This window comes from Podarcis cretensis, assembly GCF_951804945.1.
Source record: "Podarcis cretensis genome assembly, chromosome: 9".
NCBI classification, from domain to species: Eukaryota; Metazoa; Chordata; class Lepidosauria; order Squamata; family Lacertidae; genus Podarcis; species Podarcis cretensis.
The window spans coordinates 62,695,279-62,719,144 of NC_137178.1; the positions used below are offsets into that span (position 1 = coordinate 62,695,279).

General features: G+C 41.4%; 2 protein-coding genes across 6 annotated transcripts in view; one reads left to right on the forward strand and one right to left on the reverse strand.

The window, feature by feature from the left end:
- The window catches only part of RFC1 (replication factor C subunit 1), a 40,839-nt gene extending 39,354 nt beyond the window's left edge, over nucleotides 1-1,485 (forward strand). For both annotated transcript variants that reach the window (XM_079989654.1, XM_079989655.1), the window contains one exon: nucleotides 1,022-1,485. In XM_079989654.1, the coding sequence (XP_079845780.1) occupies nucleotides 1,022-1,099 (78 nt within the window). In that variant the 3' untranslated portion in view covers nucleotides 1,100-1,485. The remainder of the gene's footprint in view (nucleotides 1-1,021) is intronic.
- Nucleotides 1,486-1,621: 136 nt separating this feature from the next.
- Nucleotides 1,622-23,866, reverse strand: part of WDR19 (WD repeat domain 19) — a 40,312-nt gene continuing 18,067 nt past the window's right edge. For all 4 annotated transcript variants that reach the window (XM_079989629.1, XM_079989631.1, XM_079989630.1 and 1 more), the window contains 21 exons: nucleotides 23,660-23,864; nucleotides 23,396-23,555; nucleotides 22,767-22,877; nucleotides 22,569-22,678; nucleotides 21,493-21,550; nucleotides 20,720-20,866; nucleotides 20,546-20,628; nucleotides 19,175-19,258; nucleotides 17,595-17,741; nucleotides 14,811-14,935; nucleotides 14,514-14,626; nucleotides 13,603-13,671; nucleotides 13,182-13,259; nucleotides 11,275-11,371; nucleotides 10,192-10,316; nucleotides 9,814-9,895; nucleotides 8,867-9,017; nucleotides 4,559-4,682; nucleotides 4,206-4,282; nucleotides 2,565-2,686; nucleotides 1,622-1,803 (listed from right to left, as the gene is read on the reverse strand). In XM_079989629.1, coding sequence (XP_079845755.1) covers nucleotides 2,575-2,686; nucleotides 4,206-4,282; nucleotides 4,559-4,682; nucleotides 8,867-9,017; nucleotides 9,814-9,895; nucleotides 10,192-10,316; nucleotides 11,275-11,371; nucleotides 13,182-13,259; nucleotides 13,603-13,671; nucleotides 14,514-14,626; nucleotides 14,811-14,935; nucleotides 17,595-17,741; nucleotides 19,175-19,258; nucleotides 20,546-20,628; nucleotides 20,720-20,866; nucleotides 21,493-21,550; nucleotides 22,569-22,678; nucleotides 22,767-22,877; nucleotides 23,396-23,555; nucleotides 23,660-23,864 — 2,258 coding nt within the window. In that variant the 3' untranslated portion in view covers nucleotides 1,622-1,803; nucleotides 2,565-2,574. The remainder of the gene's footprint in view (nucleotides 1,804-2,564; nucleotides 2,687-4,205; nucleotides 4,283-4,558; nucleotides 4,683-8,866; nucleotides 9,018-9,813; nucleotides 9,896-10,191; nucleotides 10,317-11,274; nucleotides 11,372-13,181; nucleotides 13,260-13,602; nucleotides 13,672-14,513; nucleotides 14,627-14,810; nucleotides 14,936-17,594; nucleotides 17,742-19,174; nucleotides 19,259-20,545; nucleotides 20,629-20,719; nucleotides 20,867-21,492; nucleotides 21,551-22,568; nucleotides 22,679-22,766; nucleotides 22,878-23,395; nucleotides 23,556-23,659; nucleotides 23,865-23,866) is intronic.

The window sequence follows — 23,866 nt, forward strand, 5'->3', positions numbered from 1 at the left end:
TGCAGTTGTGAAACCTTGCAATTTAATAGAAACTGTCCTCAATACTACTGATTTTCTGGCATGAAGCATAAAATGTGATGTTAATTTTCTTCATCTGTATAATTTTCCTTATAATCATTTGGTTTTAATTCCCATCCTTTCTATGTTCACTGAACTTAGAAATGTGAGCAGGGCAGTATTACAGGAAAGATGCTTTTATTTGTTCTGGTCAACTTATCCCTTCGTACTTTCTCTTTCCTTACAGCTTCCCTTGGGAAGGAGGGGTGGTATTTTTAAAAAAGAAATGTTGTGTGCTTTTTTGGCCTCGGTGATATATTGATACATGGGCTAGACCATGATGGCTGCTTCATTCGGTGGTGTATCACATGTGAGACAGTTGCTGCTCCTGAGTCCCTCTGCCACACCAGAGGGACACAGGAGTGGCTGCTGTTTCACCTGCAGGAAGCTTCTTTCAGCTGCTCTGCAGTGGAACAGTTTAATGAAGCCCCAACGGGGGGGGGGGGGGGGGGCGTTGGCCAACTCCACCTGCTTGGCTACTGCCACCTGGCTGGATAGACTGAGTCTTTACTCCCAGGGTGATTGACCAGGGTAAAGATGCAGCACACCCTGGATGAAGGCAGCCAGGGGCACCCAGTCGTCCACACAAGCAAGTGGCTGGTCTTACAACTCCCAAGTGACCAACAAGGAGGAAAGAGACTGCCACCCCCTGCCTGCTCATGAGGAGGCAACACACAGAGCAGTTTAAGGAAGCCCCTGGGACCCTACCCTCCAGCTTGTATGGTAATGTAAAGGGGCTTGCTCAGCCAATGTAGCTGGCTGCTTCTACCTCCCCTAAGATGGAAAGGAGGAAGCAGCCGGATACATTTCAGACATTATGGTATAGCAGCATTTAGCTGCTGCTATATCACAATGCTGAAAACCCGGCTCTAGTGCTTTTAGAGACCTTAAAAGCAATTTGCAAGTATTCCTTTGGACAGAAATATTTCCATCTGACTTAAAAACTGATTTTTCTTTTCTGCAGAAGACAACCAAGACTGCTAAGCAACCAAAAAGGAACGGAGATGCTAAAAAGGGGAAAGCCAAGAAGAAGTCTAAGTAAATGGTTCAGTGCTGACAAATGCTCCGAACCAGCTATGCAACTGTTACTTTATGCTGGGGGTGTTGATAAAACAAGCTTAGTCATTTTATCATCACTACACAAATACAAATATGTAATATACTGAATAAATAGGACTAAATGCAATTCTCTATTGATTTGTATGCACAGTGGCTTAGTTAACAACATCTAGAAAAAATAAACACTGGCCTGTTTGTTGCATTTACAATATTTCATCTGTGCAAAGCTGATACTTTTTAAAAATAGCTATTATTATGTTGTCAATTCCTGTATATATATATAGTATATAGATTGGTCTCTTTTGTACATTATGAGAACACAGCAATGTTTAAAAATTGCAATAAAACTAATTTCATATTTTTAACCAATTTTTCTTTTTTACTTCTTGTATCTTACACCGACTGGGATTTAGGCCCCGGCCTAAATAATCAAATTTGTTCTCTACTTCAACCCTGCCCTTGCCATCTTCAAGAAATCTTGCCAACTACATAGATTTAAGACTAATTTTTAGCATTAAAAATTTATTGTAAACCAAAAAGGCCATAGTACAAAATTTCTATAAAAGAAATATTTACAGTTTCACAGATCTGATAAACTATAAAATAATTTCAAGCATAGCCGTACCAACTGGGCTTAAAGTTTTGAAGCATCCTCTAGCGTTGCAGCATTTGGCTAGCCACTATCTCCTGAAAATAAACACAGATGTTCTAACTCTGAACATTTTGTATTGGAGAACACCAGTCTGGTAGCTAAAAACATGAAATGTCGCAAACTACATAGATTCAACATTCTGGGAAAACGAGAACAATTGGCAAACTTTTAAAATTATGTTTCTACATTATTTCAACAAACTCTCCTATAAAATTCCCCTCCGTGCTATGTAAGACCACAAACTACCCTCTATTTTTAGCATTTAAAAGTAGTCAATATTCCATTAATTTTTTGAGATTCCTGTATTGCAGTGTGTTGGACTAGATGCCCTTAGCAACCCAACTCTCTGATTCTGTACTCACATCACCTCTTTGATGGCCCTTGAGGGTTTCTCTGCATTCCTTCCCCGCCAAATCAACATGATGCAGACAACACTGCACTACTACGTTAATAGCCTTTCACCCAGTAAGATCTCAAAACATCCTGCCGGGTGTCCTGTGCCATATGAAACACAGGCTGCTGCCATTTCAGAGGTAATCACAACCTGATGGTTGAAAAGAAGTATAGAGCCCTAGGATTCACCCATTTTAAACCTATGCCACATTTGCATTTTTTAATTTATTTTGGTGGCTCAGTGATTATATAGGTCATCAATGAGGAAGTCAGAACAAGAACTACATCACTGCCAGAGAAACCAGACACCAGTTGGACAGTTTGCTCCCTTACACATTAAATAAAATTTTAGTCCATAAGATGCTATAAAGTTCCAGAAATGAGACAAGGTTGAAACACTTACCCGACTACAATCATTGCTCCACTTCAGGCTTGAGGTATGGTGTACAGTCAGCAGTTTTCTTAAGGCTCATAATCTCAACTTTTTCTGAACACATGGGACATGTGCTTTCATACTGTAACAAGCTGTTTAAGAAAGACACATTTTCACAACATGCCTAAAACAGGGTGATCTGTCATTTTGCTTATTTTATACTGGTCAAAATAGTTTGTCTTACACAGGCATAGGCAAACTCTGGCCCTCCAGATGTTTTGAGACTACAATTCCCATCATCCCTGACCACTGGTCCTGTTAGCTAGGGATGGTGGGAATTGTAATCCCAAACATCTGGAGGGCTGGAGTTTGCCTATGCCTGGTCTTGCAGGTGAATAATTTTGGCACCCTGGGGCAATGGAGGAAGGGATTCTCTTTGTCCAAGTGCTTTGTTGATGCTGAAGGTATATGAGGCTGCATACCCTTAAAAAGTATCGCTGCCCATGTTGTCAGGTTTCAGCACTTGGAACATGCCAAACAGGAATAGATTCCTAATATCACCAACTGCAAAAATGCAGTGAACACATGGACTGCTCCTAGAGTCAGCTCAGTGTCCTAACATGAAGTCCAGAATACTCTGGGAGACCAGCCACTAAAAAAGACTGTTTGCCTTTATCAGATGATCCCCAGAACTTGTAATACTAGTTGTACAAGTCAAGTTAACTGTTCAGAAATATTCCTAGGGTTGTGTTAAATATATGTCCATTTCAATTTTCAGAATGGAGGAAGTGGAGATGTTCTCCCCACAAACCCATCATACGTGCAAATTTGCAACTTCTCAAATATGTTTATATGTATTGTTTTCCCCATTCCACTGCAGATGGCTAGAGTCTTGCCCCATTTCCTAGAGTTATCCCAGCCAACCAAGGATCATTTAGGATACCACAAAGTTATGTATGCAGTAAATTTTGACCACATGCTGACTTCACTGAGAGCAAATAAAGCTGGTTTAGAATAAAGGAAATGAATGCTGCTAGGACATGATCCGAGCCAGTCAATACATATTAAAATGTTAATGAAGAACTTGCAGACAGACACACAAACACTTTTAACTCAGTCCTAACTGTTATGTGCTATGGAGTTTTGTGATGGAGCCCCTGGCACTGATTGACTGAGTTCACAGAGATGCAGGGCAGACAAGTTCTATTTGGCTGGAATACAATGATCCTAGAGAAGGGCTGGGCAGGGCAGACAGAAGGACCTATGCAAAAAGGGGCCTAGGAAAGGCAAGGGGGGTCCTTGAGAAAGTAACGGTGCTTTATGTTGGGCTTAAAGAATTGATATAATGAGAAGTCTGAGCAGAAAAGGAAAAAGTATGGCTGGTGCCTATCTGAAGGGCATATTTGGCTAAGCAGGGATGGCATAGGTTATGGTGCCACCTAGCTGAAGGAAAATCTAGTGTACACAGTGGTACAAAAGAGGCCAGGAGTTTCAGAGGTGAGCAAAGATTAAGTTCAATTTTTAATTCAAAATAAACTTGATGGATGATTGGCTGCAAATCTCACGTATATGTTGAATCGATCAAGTGTCTGGTTTGCTTTGAGGATCATGGTAAATGTCTTTGGCATTTAAGTAATATCCTAAAGGAAGATGAAAAAGATTCCAACTTACTTTCTGAATGCTGAATACAGGGCTGGGAAGTCACAGTGGGGGCACACAGTCCAGTCATCTTTTACCATATGTCGTCCCTAAAACAAAGAGGGTGATTAAACCTGGTGGAAAATGTTCCAAATTGCTCTGCATCAACCTATAGTGGACAGGGGCCATTGGGTGCATATGCTGCAAGTGACTTGTTTCTAAACCAATGACACGTAGCTGAGATTTTGCAGAGTGGAAACAAATAGTGTGAAATAGTGCAAACCAGTTTCAAATAATAGGATTTTTCAGTTTCAGCATTAGAAATTTAAGGTAAGAACAGTTACACCTTCTTGAGGAGTAGTCTATTATATTCAAATGATACTTACTGTGGCAATACAGTATGGGAGGTTGTTTTTACAGCCAGGACAGAGCAGCTCACATTCAGGCAGCAAGAATTCACAGTAGGGACATGGGGTGGTGGGCTCTTCCGCTTCGGCTGTGTCAGGTCGTCTGTTAGTAGAAAGAAATTCCATTAAGACATTTTAACAAAGCCGGTCAGGGTTTTTTTTATCTACGAGGATAGCAGAACTGCTTTCCTAGCTTACAGAGGCTTAGCTCTGCTAATGATAAATGTGAATAACTGTAATGAAAGATGCTTAATGCAAATAAGCAGCATGCTTATTTGTATGTAGCTCAAAAGTTCCAAACTTGTTCTTCCTCTGCTGCCTTGCCAGGCTGGAGGAAACAAACCAGAGGCTAGCTTTATGTTGCATATGAACCAGAGTCTGCTGGAAGCCAAGATTAAACTTGGACTACAACTCCAATAATCCAGCAACATCTGGAGAGCCACAGTGCCTTTATCCTTCCAACCAGGTGACAATTCAGCAGATTGGCTTTGCAATACAGTTATTACTGTAAATGACTATTAGCTGCCTCTGGAACACTAGTACTTATGAAATATATTTTTGACATTGGTTTCTGCAAAACTCAGGAAATACTTATTAAAACTTCTGCATAGGTGGCATTCCCCTTCATGGATCACTGCCTTGCCGTGGCGAAGGGGCTTGAATAACTCGGAGAAGCTATGAGCTATGCCGTGCAGGGCCACCCAAGATGGACAGGTCATAGTGGAGAGTTTTGACCAAACATGATCCACCTGGAGCAGGAACCGGCAAGCCACTCCAGTATCCCTGCCAAGAAAACTCCATGGACAAAGACAACAGGCATATAAAAGTTATGATGCTGGAAGATGAGCCCCTCAGGTCGGAAGGCGTCCAACATGCTACTGAGGAAGAGCGGAGGACAAGTACAAGTAGATTCAGAGCTGATGAAGTGGCTGGGCCAAAGCCGAAAGGACGCTCAGTTGCGGATATGCATGGAAGCGAAAGGAAAGTCCAATGCTGTAAAGAAAAATATTGCATAGGAACCTGGAATGTAAGAACCATGAACCTTGGTAAGTTGGATGTGGTCAAAAATGAGATGGCAAGAATAAATATTGACATCCTGGGCATCAGTGAACTAAAATGGACGGGAATGGGCGAATTCAGTTCGGATGACCATCATATCTACTACTGTGGGCAAGAATCCCGTAAAAGAAATGGAGTGGCCCTCATAGTCAACAAAAGAGTGGCAAAAGCTGTATTGGGATGCAATCTCAAAAATGATAGAATGATCTCGATACGAATCCAAGGCAGACCTTTTAACATCACAGTAATCCAAGTTTATGCACCAACCACTGGTGCTGAAGAAACTGAAATTGACCAATTCTACGAAGACTTACAACACCTTATAGAAGTGACACCAAAGAAGGATGTTCTTCTCATTATAGGGGATTGGAATGCTAAAGTAGGGAGTCAAGAGATAAAAGGAACAACTGGCAAGTTTGGCCTTGGAGTTCAAAACGAAGCAGAGCAAAGGCTAATAGAGTTCTGCCAAGAGAACAAGCTGGTCATCACAAACACGCTTTTCCAACAACACAAGAGACGACTCTACACATGGACATCACCAGATGGGCAGCATCGAAATCAGATTGATTATATTCTCTGCAGCCAAAGATGGAGAAGCTCTATACAGTCAGCAAAAACAAGACCTGGAGCGGACTATGGCTCAGATCATCAGCTTCTTATAGCAAAATTCAAGCTTAAACTGAAGAAAGTAGGAAAAACCACTGGGCCGGTAAGATACAATCTAAGTCAAATCCCTTATGAATACACAGTGGAAGTGAGGAACAGATTTAAGGATTTAGATTTGGTGGACAGAGTGCCTGAAGAACTATGGATGGAGGCTCGTAACATTATACAGGAGGCAGCAACTAAAACCATCCCAATGAAAAGAAAATGCAAGAAAGCAAAGTGGCTGTCCAACGAGGCCTTACAAATAGCGGAGGAGAGAAGGCAAGCAAAATGCGAGGGAGATAGTGAAAGATACAGGAAATTGAATGCAGATTTAAAAAAAATAGCAAGGAGAGACAAGAATGCCTTCTTAAACGAGCAATGCAAAGAAATAGAGGAAAACAACAGAATGGGAAGAACCAGAGATCTGTTCAAGAAAACTGGAGATATGAAAGGGACATTTCGTACAAAGATTACCATAATAAAGGATAAAAGTGGTAAGGACCTAACAGAAGCAGAAGACATCAAGAAGAGGTGGCAAGAATACACAGGAATTATACCAGAAAGATATGGATGGCTCATACACCCCGGGTAGTGTGGTTGCTGACCTTGAGCCAGACATCCTGGAGAGTGAAGTCAAATGGGCCTTAGAAAGCACTGCAAATAACAAGGCCAGTGGAAGTGATGGTATTCCAGCTGAACTACTTAAAATTTTAAAAGGTGATGCTGTTAAGGTACTACACTCAATATGCCAGCAAGTTTGGAAAACTCAGCAGTGGCCAGAAGATTGGAGAAGATCAGTCTACATCCCAATCCCCAAGAAGGGCAGTGCCAAAGAATGCTCCAACTACCGCACAATTGCACTCATTTCACACGCTAGCAAGGTTATGCTTAAAATTCTAAAAGGAAGACTCAAGCAGTATGTGGACCGAGAACTCCCAGAAGTGCAAGCTGGATTTAGAAGAGGCAGAGGAACCAGAGACCAAATTGCAAACATGCGCTGGATTATGGAGAAAGCTAGAGAATTCCAGAAAGACATCTACTTTTGCTTCATTGACTATGCAAAAGCCTTTGACTGTGTCGACCACAGCAAACTATGGCAAGTTCTTAAAGAAATGGGAGTGCCTGATCACCTCATCTGTCTCCTGAGAAATCTCTATGTGGGACAAGAAGCTAGTTAGAACTGGATATGGAACAACTGATTGGTTCAAAATTGGGAAAGGAGTACGGCAAGGCTGTATATTGTCTCCTTGCTTATTTAACTTATATGCAGAATTCATCATGTGAAAGGCTGGGCTGGATGAATCCCAAGCCGGAATTAAGATTGCCGGAAGAAATATCAACAACCTCAGATATGCGGATGATACAACCTTGATGGCAGAAAGTGAGGAGGAATTAAAGAAACTTTTAACGAGGGTGAAAGAGGAGAGCGCAAAATATGGTCTGAAGCTCAACATCAAAAAAACGAAGATCATAGCCACTGGGCCCATCACATCCTGGCAAATAGAAGGGGAAGAAATGGAGGCAGTGAGAGATTTTACTTTCTTGGGCTCCATGATATCTGCAGATGGTGACAGCAGTCACGAAATTAAAAGACACCTGCTCCTTGGGAGAAAGGCGATGGCAAACCTAGACAGCATCTTAAAAAGCAGAGACATCACCTTGCCAACAAAGGTCCGTATAGTTAAAGCCATGGTTTTCCCAGTAGTGATGTATGGAAGTGAGAGCTGGACCATAAAGAAGGCTGATCGCCGAAGAATTGATGCTTTTGAATTATGGTGCTGGAGGAGACTCTTGAGAGTCCCATGGACTGCAAGAAGATCAAACGCATCAATTCTTAAGGAAATTAGCCCTGAGTGTTCACTGGAAGGACAGATCGTGAAGCTGAGGCTCCAGTACTTTGGCCACCTCATGAGAAGAGAAGACTCCCTGGAAAAGACCCTGATGTTGGGAAAGATGGAGGGCACAAGGAGAAGGGGACGACAGAGGACGAGATGGCTGGATAGTGTTCTCGAAGCTACAAACATGAGTCTGACCAAACTGCGGGAGGCAGTGGAAGACAGGAGTGCCTGGCGTGCTCTGGTCCATGGGGTCACGAAGAGTCGGACACGACTGAACGACTAAACAACAACATAGGTGGCATTATACACAGGTGAGGCTACCCCAAATATCTAAAGAAGTCAACGCTACTTGTTGGAGGGGGTGCGTAGTCAAAGGTACTTATTTTCATATATGGTGGTTTGGCAACATCATCAAACCTTTCTGGAGTGCTGTCTTCAAATAAATCAGGTTGATACGTAACAAAACAATTGAAATGTCTCCTGGATCCTGCTTTTGCATGTAATATTATTACATGTGTTGCTTGCAGGGTTGGGGCACAGACTAAAATTTGTGGTTGTGGATAACTCTGCTTAACAGCCAATACCAATGTATATTTACTTAAAAGTAAGTTCTGCTGCATTTCATAGGACTTACTCCCAAGTAAGTGTGCATCAAACTGCAGTTTTCGAGTACTGCCACTATACTCTCAAGCTAACTTTTATCAATGCATTTCCAAACTTCAGTTACACAGAGACAACTCACCTAACCATGGCTTCAATCTTCTTTTTGTATTTCAGATCAATTTTATTACGGTACTCTGGTCTCATCAACATTGCAGCAAAACCAAATGCTGACTTCTTCAGTCCTGCTCTGTGACATTCAATGACTGTTGAAGTCAGGATGGGCACAATGTCTACAAGAAGAACAATGGCAATAATTTTATTTTCAATGGCAATAGAAAGCCTTGGGCTATGGTCCTTCATTTTTGGCTTCCAGTTATAACTTTTTGGATTTTCAGAGAGCCGCTAATTGATTTGACTTTCCTGAATTTTAGAGAAAACACATGGGAAGGGGTAGGAATAGCAACGACACCCAACAGCTGGCATCAATTAGCTGCATATATTTCTAGTAAATCCATGCAAATATTCTAAGAAAGTAAGAAATGTTTCATTGGGTAAAACTGAAGTTCCACTTGCTCCAGCACCATCTCTACCAATGCTTGAATTTCAGTTACATGCCTCTGGGCAATTCACTAACTGGGAGTAATTCCTAAAGCAGCAATGGTTAACCCCTGGCCTGGTGGTCTGGTATAGGCCCCCAAGCAAGTTTTCTGCTCCCCACTCAAGACCACATCAATTGTGATGGTGGCAGCAAAAAGAAAAGTTGAAGTAGACATACTGCTGGAGTTGGCAGAGGTTTAGCCTTTCTGCCCATCCAGTGCCCTGACAGGGAAACCAATCGTCCCCTCTCTGGTCATCTGTTCAATTATATGACGCAAAGAGGAAGTAATAACCCCCATTAACAGCTGGTCTACATAATGCAGCTTTTCTCAACCTTGGGTCCCCAGATGTCATGGGACTACAACTCCCATCATCTCTATAGCTACCAGGACCAGTGACCAGGGCTGATGGGAGTTGTAGTCCAACCATGTCTGGGAAATGCAAGGTTGAGAATGGCAGGTGCCACTTCCCAGTATAGTTAACACTTACGGGATGGAAACTTGCTGATGTTGTTGGCCACGCGAATGAGCATACGTGCTCCCTTCAAATGGTCGCCACATTTAACGTGAATCTGAGAGAGAAATGTGAGTTATTCGCAAAGCTAAACAGTTGCAATCTTGAAGGTCTGTCCAGCCATGTGGTGCGCGCTCTCTCTCTCTCTCTCTCTCTCTCTCTCTCTCACACACACACACACACACACACACAGTGTGTGAGGCCCTTTGAGAACTTTGGAGCTAAACAATGAAGCATTTTAGACACATTTTCCCAAAGTGATCAGGAATCCGCTTGAGTTATTAGGATAAGGCAGTGGTGGGCAATATGCATTCCATTTTTCACAAGTTTCCATAAATATTTTCAAGGCTTTACCTTTACTAAAATATAGCTGTGTAGAATCATAAGGTTTGTAGCCATCTCAGACGGTATTTTGATTTTCTGGGTTTTCAGCTCCGAATACATACTGAAGAGAACATCATGGGCATTTCGGTAGTTCCCTTTTTCATAAATAAATGACAAAAAATACTAATTAGATTTCAGAAGGATACTGTGCCTCCTTATATTCCAGATTCTCTTAGTTTCAGCTGATTTAAGTAAATTTAGCAAGACCGCATCGCCGGAATGCGGGTGGCGCTGTGGGTTAAACCAAAGAGCCTAGGACTTGCAGATCAGAAGGTCAGCAGTTCGAATCCCCGCAACGGGGTGAGCTCCCGTTGCTCGGTCCCAGCTCCTGCCAACCTAGCAGTTCAAAAGCACGTCAAAGTGCAAGTAGATAATTAGGTACCGCTCCGGCGGGAAGGTAAATGGCGTTTCCATGCGCTGCTCTGGTTCGCCAGAAGTGGCTTAGTCATGCTGGCCACATGACCCAGAAGCTATACGCCGGCTCCCTCGGCCAGTAAAGTGAGCGCCGCAACCCCAGAATCGGTCACGACTGGACCTAACAGTCAGGGGTCTCTTTACCTTTACCTTTACCAGTAAGACTGTATTAGTAACTGCCAGCATATAAGGCATCTTACACAGACAGTACTTGTCTAGTGAAATCAAGCTCACCAAAAAAAATTTGCATCTCCAGCCACCAACGTCTAGAGCAGGGACAGGAAACCTGTGGCCCTTCAGATGCCATTGGACCAGAGCTCCCATCATCCCTGACCACTGGTCATGCTGGCTGGGACTGATGGGAGATGCAGTCCAAAAGCACCTGGAGGCCTACAGGTAGGTAATACAAGCAGTAAGAAATGCTGAAGCGCAGGGAGAAAATGAGAGACAAGGTACAAATCTCAACCCCATGCCAGTTCTAGCTTCTGCAGAGAAAAGGCAAAGCACTGAAGATGCTTCACACTGTTGTCTCCATCCCCTTCATTCGCCCTCCTGCTCTTGTCGTTTGTCGTATTTATTGCTCCAAGCAAAACACAAGTGCACAAACATTGTAGACTGCTGGAAGCGTAAGTGCCTTACCTGCACACTGCTCTTCTCTGGCAATTATTATGGCCGTCCGGGCAGCTTCTCGGTATTGCTTTAGTGCCATGTACAGCCGAAACAGATACTTGGCTTCCTTTATTAGAGCAAGGAAACAGATGAATAAGAGAAGACAGAGTCTGTTTATCCACACATGCATCTTAACCATACTTCAGGCAGAACTGTTGAGGAGCTGCTGAGCTTTAAGCACAGCAACGTTTGCCCAGGTTTTCTGTGTGCATATGGAAAGCCTTGGTTCCACAATTTTTTTACACTACTGAGCTAGTTTGTCGAACAGCTTCCCATACACGCATAAAATCTGAACATTTCCACAGGGTTAAAGTGTTATTTTGCAATACACAATAAAATCAGCTGAAATTATCTCAGCTGAAAAAATATTTTAGTGATAGCTTTTTTAAAAATACAGCTTTCCCTCCCATTTTTAGTAATAGTTTTTAAAAAATAAATAAGCATTTGTCTTTAAAGTTTCCAAACATAAAACATTTCAGTTTCTTTTTATCAAATCAGTTTATGCCAAACAGCTATGTTTAAACTGGACAAGTTAAGCCATAAATGGTATTAGAACACTGTAGCATGCAATTATTACAGTATACATTAGTTAATATCCCTCTGTTATCTAGCTAATACTGATTGAAATAGTTTAATTACTGTGAATATGTTCTGGGCTGAAAACTAGTTAAGCCAGCATAACCCCAACATTATAAATTATCCTAAAACATTGTGGGATAGGGGTTCAGAAATGCTGCAAGTCATTTTCCACAAATGATGCAAACAATGAGTGTAGAGTCTTGTCCTTTTACAGCACAATCCTACGCATTGAGTTCAATGGGTCTTACACTTGAGTAAGTGCATATACTATAGAAAGCAGCCTCATAAATTATTTTAAAAACAAAAAGTTAAATAGCAGCTATGATTGGTTAAAGTAAAAAAAAATTACTCACAGAAAGAGACTATGGCAGATGCAGTAAAGCAGTTAGAAGAACAAATGTTTTAAATGAGAAAATAGAACTATTCCAAATAAAACTTGTTAAATAAAGTAATGAGCATGATTGCACAAGGTAAAACTATGTCTACTATTAAAAATGGATTTGGTTTCAAAGCATTTCCCATCCCAATTTTATGTAAGAGGAAGAAATGTGCAGAGATGACAAATACACAGCAAAATAGAACCAGACCCAACATCAGTCTTAGCACAGAGAATATTTTTAAGGAAACTAGCTTTTGGTATACTGCCAGCAGCAACCACAGCTCAGTTCTTATACAATTTGCCAGGCTTCCTCTGCCTCCTTGTCTTAGGCTTTTATTCCAATTTCTCTGCCAATGAACCACAGATTACAGGCAAAATTCAGGAGTCATACTCAGGTCTAATGCAGTATGGACACAGTCAGTCTCTCAGAAACAGACAAAAAAAGCAACAGTCCGTACAGGTAAATTGCTACCCTGAAACTAGGGCCGCTCTACACTATAGCTGTCAACTTTCCCCATTTTTTAAGGGAGATTCCCTTATTCCAAATAGGATTCCTCACAAGAAAAGGGAAAAGTTGACAGCTGTGCTCTACAACCCATTACATTAAGGCAAATCTAGGTTTGCCAATTGTCAAAGACGTTTAACAATTAATTTCTCTTCCCAAGGGGCTCTGGGAACTGTAGTTCTGTGTGGAGAATAGTGACCCACTAACAACTCTCAGCATTCTGTATAAACTACACTGCCCAGGATTCTTTTGGGGAAGCCACAACTGTTTAAAGTGATATGGTACTGCTTTATATGTATAGTGCAGATAGGGTCTGAGTTTGAAAATCTAGACCAGAGGCCATTTAATTTAAAAAAACGAAACTAATAGAGGAACAATTATATTAAACATTGGTCTATATTTGGAATTTAGTACCTTTGGTATTCCATCACTCTCTCCCATAAGGTGATTTATAAGCTGATTGGTCAAAGCTTCATCTTTCGCCTGTCCTACCTATTGAAAATAAATTGTGAATGAAGTAACACAACACACTGTAGGGAAGGTTCTTTTATGTGAAATGAACAACACTTATACAGTCAAGCCACAAATAATGTGGTGTCCTAGGCCTACAAATCTGTTAATTACAAGTAATTATACCACATTGAAGGGTCTAAAGTAGAGGATATTAACATAATAAGTAAAGGGTTCCAATTTTGGAAGAAAAGTAAAATACAGGCTGTAAAATAAATATAAAACAAATAGTCTGGCATTGGTTCTCTGCTTAATCAATTATAGCAATGATACTGAGTTTCTGGTAAAAGGAAGAATCTTCCCCTTCCTAGATGATGTTTCTTACCGTTTCTATTGCCATTTCTATAGCCATAGTATCATCCGCATTTGGATTTTTCAGAAAGTGCTTTAATGCCTGAAAAAAACCCATATACAGCATTTAATGCCTTATATCTGAGTATTTCTCTACAAACAAATTACTCTTCAAATCATCTGCATTTCTAAGGAGAATGTGCCTTATGTTACTAAGTGCTTCAAAAGCTAGAAATTAATGTTAACCAATTGGCTGACTAGGTTGGTAGTTTTAAAAATGGCCAGGAGATCTAGATATGCCCCCAAAACACAGCATCAGCCTAATTCCCCAATGTCTCTACTTCATGAAAGATGTTCAGGTTCTTAACTGGATAATACACACAATATAGCAGCATTTTGTGCTCTCCTAAACAGTTGTCTAGGAAGCTTTGGTGCTAAATGTATTGCCTAAATCTCGCCTCCTCTTTTAATCACGAGGGCCACATTTCCTCGTGGACAACCTTCCCAAGTCCACGTACCAATGGCGAGTGTGGCAAAAGCAGGTGTGGTCAGACACACCTCTCTCTCCATCCTGGCAAGCAAGAGTCACCTTTCAGCCAGAATAACACGAGAAATGTGCAGAACTGGGCTAATGAGAAGTGTGGAACTGGGAGCAGTGCTGCTATTGAATGAAATTACAGGGAGAAGATAGTGGGAGAGTCCTATGTCTTTCGCTCTTCCTCTCCCCGCCCTGACCCCGTCCTTTAAATATCTGTAAACTGCTATTAGGCATGGACAATTTTTTTTACAGGCACCTGTCTTCCATCCCCAGCATTTTAGTTCTGATCTAAATTAGACCCAATGCAGTTATTTTCAAAGCAAAGAAAATGACGTTGGAAGAGCACAGATCTCCCATGTCTCATCTAGGTTGGCCCTTAGCCTGACTCAGCAACTTTCTATACTAACCCGTGCATATTGACCACACAGAAGAAAGAATCTGCCCGCCTGAAAATGTTTCTTCTCTCCTTCAAAATATAAGGCAATGCTTTGGTAATCTTCATTAGTGGTGTCCTCAGAACCTGCAATAGATGGGGGGGGGGGAGAGAGAAAGAAAGTCAATAGGACTTTCTTACAATAATAATTTCATTATTTGTACCCCATCCAACTGACTGGGTTGCTCCTGCTTCTGATTAGACATGTATAGGATTGCACTGGCAGTGTTTTTCCAGTGGTAAACAGTATCCAAGAGGCTGCAATACTCACTAATTATATCAGCATAGATCTCCATCTTATTGTGCTGCTGGGCCAGCGAGAAAGCTTCGTTGTTACACTTGGACATCACCAAAAACTGGATGGCAGAACCATAGTCACCCAATTGCAGAAAGAATCTAAACCAAATTAACAAATCTGTTATACTATTTTAAAGTATAATGAACAGAATCCATGAAATCCATGTAATGATTTGCAGGAGCACCCACAATATTTTTAACACTGAAGCAGCATTTCTCATTACATCCCATAACCAGTTGTAAGCTGCGTTAAGCTTACTCTTCAGGGCAGATTTTCAACAATCATATCTCTGAGCCTACTATATCATTATTATTCATTAATAACACATTAAAAAAACACTACATGCTGTACAATGCTTTAACAAAACAAGACAGGCCTTGTTCATAGGCTTCCATACTATTTTAAAAACCAAGGGCATGATCTTGCTTCCACCAATGCTATGATGAGGACAGGTGCAGAGATTCTGTATGCTTGCAAGCTCATTAGGAGTCAGGCAAGAAGAGCCACATGAGTTGGTTCCTATTCAGCCCCCCAAAATAGTCTTCTTCCTTCTTTGGTGATCACTCATAGCTGAGTAAGATTGTCTTCCATGAACACGATCATAACAGTGAGTCCATTACATGACTGTAGAGGCCAATTCTGGATCCACATTTCCTTCCACAGTGGGGACATAGGTTTCCGGGCAGGAGTTGATCATGGTGAGGGTTTGGCAAGTGTGCCTTCCTCTTAGCACATTTCTCCCTTTCGTTCTGAGTTTGAGCATCTTCAAAGCCCATGACACCTTTGGTAAAGGCTGTTCTCCAACTGGAGCGCTTGCAGGCCAGTGTTTCCCAATTGTCAGTGTTTATGCTACATTTTTTAAGATTTGCCTTGAGACAGTCTTTAAACCTTTTTTGTGGACCACCAGCATTACACTTTCCATTTTTAAGTTTGGAATGGAGTTGCTTTGGAAGACGATAATCAGGCATACAAACAACATGACCAGACCAACGAAGTTGATGTTGAAAAACACGAGCAGCTCAATCACTATTACCAGCTGGGTGCAAGAGGGGGGGAAAGACCTCCCACTCTGCAATTATGTTCCACTTAATCTCCCACCCAGGCTACAATAACCTGAAACATGCCGAGGATACATACGTATGGTTGGCAATAAATAATAATAATAATAATAATAATAATAATAATAATAATAATAATAATAATAATTTATTATTTATACCCCGCCGATCTGGCTGGGTTTTCCCAGCCACTCTGGGCGGCTTCCAACTGAATATTAAAAACAATACAGCATTAGACATTAAAAACTTCCCTAAAGAGGGCTGCCTTCAGTTGTCTTTTAAAAGTAAAATAGTTGTTTATTCTCTCAGATGGCAAGTATGATGGATAAGGTCGACTAGGCAACTCCAGATCCTTAGATTTTAAGTTTGCAGCCATGCTGGTGGCTCTGTACAAAGGAGGTTGAATTATGGAACACCTCCAGGCTCCTATAACTGCAAGGGTCCTTCTCAACCCCTTGCTGTCGTGTTTTCTGGTGCTTCATCTAAGGCAGGGATGGTGACCTCCAAATGTTATTGCACTACAACTCTCATTATTCCTGATCACTGGCCCTGCTGGTTGGGCCTGATGGGAACTGGGAGCCCACTCACAGCTGAAAGCCCCAGGTTCTCCATCTCTGATTTGGGGTGGAAGGTGAAGTACTCCATTTGGAGAGATCAAATTAGTCCTGAAATGTTTTTCTGCAGGAAAACTAGATACAAAATTGTATCTGGCAGTTTCAGGGAAAAAAAATATGAAAAAAATCTTCCATATCCATACGCTCTTTTCTATTCCTGAAATTAGTCTTAGACAACATCAAAAGAGAACAAAACAAAATCCGTGTAAATCGCATATAAAGATGTACATAAAATCGTATCATAGAATCAATAAAAGTTTGCTTTTCCTTTTGTTACTACAACTAGAAAGCAAACATTAAAATAAAAGTTAAATGGGGTTGGTACATGTCAAAATGAATTTATACCGTATTTTTCGCCCCATAGGATGCACCGGCCCATAGGACGCACCAGGTTTTTTGGGGGGGAAATAAAGAAAAAAAATTTTATTTCCCCCCCAGGCGCTTGTGGGGCCGGCAGCGGGGAGAAGCGCTCTTCTCCCTGCCGCCCGCCTGCAGATCAGGTCCGGGGACAGAAGGAGGACGCGCTGCGCCTCCCCGCTGTCCCCGGAGCTTGCGGGGCTGGCGGCCGGGAGAAGCACGCGTCTCCTCGCCGTCAGCCTCCAAACCACATCGGGAGACAGCGGGATGGCGGCGTTCCGCCTCCCCGCTGTCCCCCGACCTTGTGGGACTGGCGCTGCGGCTCTCCTGAAGCCTGGAGAGCAAGAGCGGTCGGTGCGCACCGACCCCTCTCACTCTCCAGGCTTCAGCGAAAGCCTGCATTCGCCCCATAGGACGCACACGCATTTCCCCTTCATTTTTGGAGGGGGAAAAGTGCATCCTATAGGGCGAAAAATACGGTACTTTTAAAGCTCAGAATTGTTTGAAATGGATTTTTTTAAAAAAAATGTTTTCCAAAACCTAGGGGCTCTTTTCTATTATTGTTTTTAAAAATGTTCTTTTTAGCCTCTCTCATTTGAAAAGAGTCAAACAAAATATTTTAAAAGCAAATTGTAAAGATTGGGTTTTGCACATATATAATCTGACCAATTCTACAGAGTTAGAACTCTGTTCAAAGTCTGAAAACTAGTTACTATAGCTGCAGTTACCTGGCTACCATCTTGGCTCCCTCAAGTGACTGCGTCTCCCTGACAATACTAACAGCCTTCTCTGGGTTATTAAGGTGATCCAAATATAGCCGGATGACGCTGTCCCACTGCTTGGCATTTGCATAGGCCAAGACGGCTTCTTTGTATCTAGAAAGAGAGATCATCATAGACACTTCAGGTTCAGTCCTCAAAATTCCCAGGGCTACAGGCTGTTACTCATTTAAAAACACTTTACTAAATAAGGATAAATTATGCTTTTGCTGGTATCTGGTAACCAGTTTATGCAATATAGGTTGGATCATGACTAATGATTAATTATTGATGATTGATTGATTGTTGTTGTTATTATTATTATTATTAAAAAGCCCATTGATTTCAGTGTGTTTAGTTTTAAGTGTGACTAAGTCTGGAAACAACCCCATGCAATGTAGGTACCTTATATCAGATACTATTAACTCTTACCACAGAGACTCATAGAGCCAAATGGTTCCCAGAACTTTTTTTTGGGGGGGGGGGGGCTCCTATTAATTTTGATGCTATTAGAAGTGTCTTGTCTCAAATCTGACTCTGACTAAATTTTCTTCCAGTTTGTACCTAGCAACAGCAAATATCTCCTTATAGAGCTAGACTATAACGCTTTTTCTCTCAACAACTGACAATCGAAACCAGTTGTCAAATAAAATACATCTTAAAAAAAACCTAGGAACAACCAGTATTGGTGAGTATCCAGGTTTAAAGGCTTTTTAAAAACTGTGGTAAGAAATATTCTGTATTCCACCTTCCCATATTTGATGGGGGGGGGGCTATTAAAGATGCCAATTCCTTCTAACAAGAAATAATAACTTTCAAATTAGCGCACCCTTTATGGACTAAACAAATTATTGTTGCTTAAGTTTTGCTATATAAAATTTAATCACATGCAAAGTCCAGATGAACTGAACAAGAATGGGGCAGGGGATCATGATTTCATGCTCTCTCTCTAGATACTAAGTCACTGGGCAGAGGTTAGAAAATCTGAAATAAAAGAGATGGAGCGGGGAGAACAAACTCTTTTTTGAACCTTTTCTGTCTGCTCTTATAAGGGATAAAAACAAGAGGTAAAATTAATTCTGGAAACACATGTTTTTTGTTTTGTTGTTCCTTAAAGGAATAACAACATGTCATATCACATTGGTAGTTGATTTGAAAACTTCAGCAGAAAAAGAGGGCCTTTCTTCCATCAGCTGTCCTGTGGGAGGGATTCCAGGAGAGAGCAGGAGGCAGGCGAATACCACCTCGGTCAGCTCTGGCTGGATTATTCCCTCCCTACTGGAGGACTGCTATACCATCAGCTGCCTTGGGAAGGCTCATGAGTTTTTAATAATGTTGTTTATTGTGGACTTGTATCCTGGAAAGCAGGACAGAAATAATGGCAATAAGTAATTAATTTTCAATCCTCAAATGTTTCAATGTTCGGCTGCTACCCTTCCCACACTTTCTTTGATCAAAGTTCTGCTGAACTTGGCAGAGCAACCTGCCCCGAACTCCAATGTAAGTATGACTGTCGCATCAGATTTGACTTCAGAAAGGAATATATATACCTGCCATCTGCCTCCTTTGCTTTGGCATATTGAAGGTGTATCTTTTGAGAAGATACGTGAGGGAGAAGCTCACCAACCTTTGCCCTGGACAACAGAAACAGCTCTATTTTATAACTGTAATTTCACACACACACACATTATTTTAATTGCTTTCTCTCACCCCACCCCCCGCCCCAATCCCATCATACAAAGAATTAAGATAACTGACGAACATAGGGCACTGCTTCAAACTAGGGTAATTGGGTATCTTATTTATCACAGGCTGATTGCCGAAGAATTGATGCTTTTGAATTATGGTGCTGGAGGAGACTCATGAGAGTCCCATGGACTGCAAGAAGATCAAACCTCTCCATTCTTAGGGAAATCAGCCCTGAGTGCTCACTAGAAGGACAGATCGTGAAGCTGAGACTCCAATACTTTGGCCACCTCATGAGAAGACTCCCTGGAAAAGACCCTGATGTTGGGAGAGATTGAGGGCACAAGGAGAAGGGGACGACAGAGGATGAGATGGTTGGATAGTGTTCTCGAAGCTACCAGCATGAGTTTGACCAAACTGTGGGAGGCAGTGGAAGACAGGCGTGCCTGGCGTGCTCTGGTCCATGGGGTCACAAAGAGTCGGACATGACTAAACGACTAAACAACAACATTTATCACAGGGTTCCGTGAACAAAACTCCATCCACAGACCACTCATTCACAGAATGGAGGGAAGATGTTTTTTTGCTGATTCCTCCTTCCCCTTGTAGCCTTGTGTGCACCACCCCCAATCTCCTCTTTGGTCCAGGGGGGTCAGAGGACCTTCAGAGCAGCATGAGAAGTGGGGCAGGTTCCATGGGGAAGGGGGAACTGGTGGAAATCAGCTCCCCTGCTTGTTCCCTAAGTGGGGATTCTGCTAAATCTCAGCCCTTCACTTCACAGAAGAGCTATTCTGGATCAGCATGTTGTGATACTGGTGAAGTGCAGAAAAAGTGCAGAATGTGGCAATTCAGCTTCCCAAGAATTTTACATTTCTTTCTTCTTAAAAAGCAAAGTTTCAAGCTCTTAACAGCTGAGATAATACACTTGGGAATTGAGTGAAATCTCAAAAAGCTAGAAAAGTGACTACTGGTTCAGGAAAGCAAGAGAAATGTTGAGTTGGAAGGGACTCTGAGGATCATCTAGGCCAATCCCGTGCAATGCATATGGGGATCAAACCTGCAACCTTGGTGTCATCAGCACCACGCTCTAACCAACTGAGCTATCCACACATTTGCCCAGACAATTATTCATGCAGGCTGGGGCTGATGGGAGCTGGAAGCTAACTCCATGTGAAGGGCCACAGGTTCCCTATCCTTGTGCTGTAATTTTAAAGGAATGCAACACCGGGGCTTACCAGTTTTTGCACCGGATATATACCGATGCTGCTTTGTCGTAATACTGCCCTTTTTCATAGAGCTGGGCAGCTTCTGAAAATTGCTGTAAAACAAACAGGGAAACAAAAGTTAGTCTAAAGCATGCAAACTCATACTGTGAATCTTTTCCTTTCTGTATTCAAAGCACTAGCTACCTTCATGCTCTCCAGAATAGCTCCACAGTCTCTTTTCAACATCCTGCTCGGATGTTTGATGGCTTGGTTAACACCCCGGCGAATGTCACCCATGCGAATGGACATTTGGGCAACTCCAGCTAGGCAGGCCTCATCATGCTCTTGGAACTGGCAACAAGGAGTATAGCATAAACATGCACCAATAAAAAAATATGGGAAAAATACACACGCTTGAAGAAAATAAAGACAGAGTTTGAAAACGCAGCAACCGTTATTCCGGAAGTATTGAAGGGAAAAGTTATAAAATAGAAGGGTTTTCTTCCTATTTAGACTAGTTAACTATTTTTGTTTATAATATTGTCATTTGCAAAAAGTAGTTAAGATGCACCATACCAGTTTTCAAACACATCCACAGAAAATAAAATATTACACTCCCTTATAACAAGAGTTCTCTCAGATCAACTGTCCTACCAGTTACCCTTTAAAATAAGATAAATACAAAGCAAATATTTATCTAATTAAGTGAGCAAAACAAACCACTCTATTCTTCTGTGCCAAAATTGTGGTAAATGAAGAATCAGGGGTCTGTAAAGCGACTATTTCAACAGCAATCTCCTGCTTTTATATTTTGCAGCTCAAGTGACAAAATACATTTCTAATCCAAGATCAGCCTCAGCCAAATAAATATTTACAGTAAGATTTTAAAGCAATAAGATTTTAAAGCAAATCATTAAAATAATTAACTACATGGGTGAAAGTCCACCATAATGTCATCACCAACAATAGAGTGTTACCTTACTATCGCCTGTAATCCCTTTCTCATAATGGGCCAAAGCATTCACATAATCACCCCTAAAATAAAAAGTCAGATTGTATTATACATATATTGACATAGTTATATTATGACATGAATGAGACACTGAAGGGATTCTTAGGGGACTTCCAGATAGATGGCTTTATGAGTGTGAAGTCCAATATCAGTAGAAATGACACCTAAAAGTCATAAAGAAGACTGTGTCAAGCTGTGTGCTTTTGCTGCTAGGAGCAGCAAGGGTGGAGCCAACTAAACAATTGCCTGTATTGGAAGCCCACCCTCACTAGCTGTTAGGTCTTCATTAAGGTACCATCACCCAACCCCTTTTCTGGTTTAGCTTACAGATAGATGCTGGTAGAAGTTGCTGGCTCCTTGCGCCTCAGCATGGATTCCCAGAACTTCTAATTTTTCTCAACCCAGCCTTTTTTAATTGTTTAAAGAGATCAACTTGAGCAAGTGTAACCAACATGGTGTCCAGTTGAGGACTACAGTTCCCATCAGCCCCAGTCAGCAAGGCCAATGGTCATAATTTTATTAGTAAGCCGCCTTCCCAAAGTTCAAACCATGCCCAAGGTTGCTTGCAACACGGAAAAAATATTTAACTACAAAAGTAGTGGTCAAAAAGTAGTCAAAAACAGTAAAACAAACATTTTTTAAAATAACCAAACTGAACAATTTCAACATAAATCACAAGACAACCTAAAATAAAGATACAAAAAGCCAGCAGCAATAACCCCCATCCAGCAAAACTGTCCAAACAACACCCCAGCCCGAGGGATGATGAAAGTTGTAGTCCAAAATGTCTGCACTACATTGACTCTACACCGATCTATAGTGACCTGGCTGTTTGATAAGGGGTTTTAACTTTCCAGACTTCTCTTCTACGAAGTACATGAACAGCAGCCAGTATCCCAATATCAAACCCCAGCCTGAGCTACACTAACTACCTTGCCCTTTCTCAAATGCTTCCAAACTTTGTTTTCCAACACCATGCAAGCCAATAATAGTTTTCTATGACAAAAGCTAGATTTGATAGGCTTTTAAGAGAGAACATACGTGAATTCCAGCTGCACAGCATACTCCTTCGATAATAAGGGGATGTTATCTGGTGCCAAGCGTTTAGCTAGCTGAAGTGCATTATCCCAGTGCTGTAGATCTCTCCTCATCTATTAACAAAAGAAGTGTTGATTTAAATGGAAAGGATTATGATCCCCTGCCCCATCTGATTAAAGATTAGGTGGCTCAATTTATTACCTCAAGTGCGGCGATTGGGCAAGAAGACGCCAAATATAAATCCTGAGCCAAATTAAAGTTATTTGTATACATGGCAAGATGCCCTGCTAGAAGGTTGTGGTCTTCTATGCCCTGAAAAACAAAACACAGAAATGTGTGAAGTCCCTATTATATTGGATTAACATTAGACAAGCTGCCAGAGATGCATTGCTATAGCATATGGAAGTCAGAAAAGACTCAAGGAAAAGGAGCTTCATCTGCTCATACACAAAGGAATGAAAAGTCTTAGGGATTGTGGAAAGGAGAACTTAAAACGTGAGGATTCATGTGGAATAAGAGTCCTCGTGAATTCAAGAAGTCATCAGATCAGAATACTGTATTTTATTGACATAGCACAATTAAAAATATTTTGAAAGCTTTTGAACTTTGCTAGGTATGGAACGGAACCCTTTACCAGGGTTGTTTTTATTACCAGATTCAACTGCTAATGATTTTGACATCATACTTTGCACTTGGCCTGAAGTCATGTTCTTCTGCCCAACCTTATGCTCTGAGATATCAACCCATGGACTAGAATAATCCCACACAGCAAGTAAGTAAAACAAACAAACAAACAAACAGACTGTAATATTTAAATGTGTATCTTTTACCTTTATTTGCTCCAACGACATGACCATTCCCACATTTCTGATTGTCCGGTAAACACGTGTCGCAAACTCCAACTCCATGTGGTGTAAGCAAGCTCTGGCAAGCTCATTCCAACTTGAAGGATCATTCAGAAGTTTGCACACCTCCCAAGCCTCAGAAAACCTATGCAAAAATTTTAACAAAACAAAGGCAACAACTACAATAAGCATGGTCAGATCTCGGGTGTTTGGGTATCGATGGTGTACTGGAATTGAAAGGAAGGCTACCTTTTTAGTATTAAAGTCTGTATAAGCACTTGTTTCAGCTCATTACGTTCCAAGTCATTCAGTGGGCCAAGGAAGCCATGTGTACTAAGGAAGATACTGTTGGTTTTCCCACTTTGAGTCTGACAAGTTAATTCTCCGTTATATAGTAGCAATGGTTTGTGAGAATAAGGAACTTTGGTGCCTCCGGCCAAAATTACCTTGGACCCT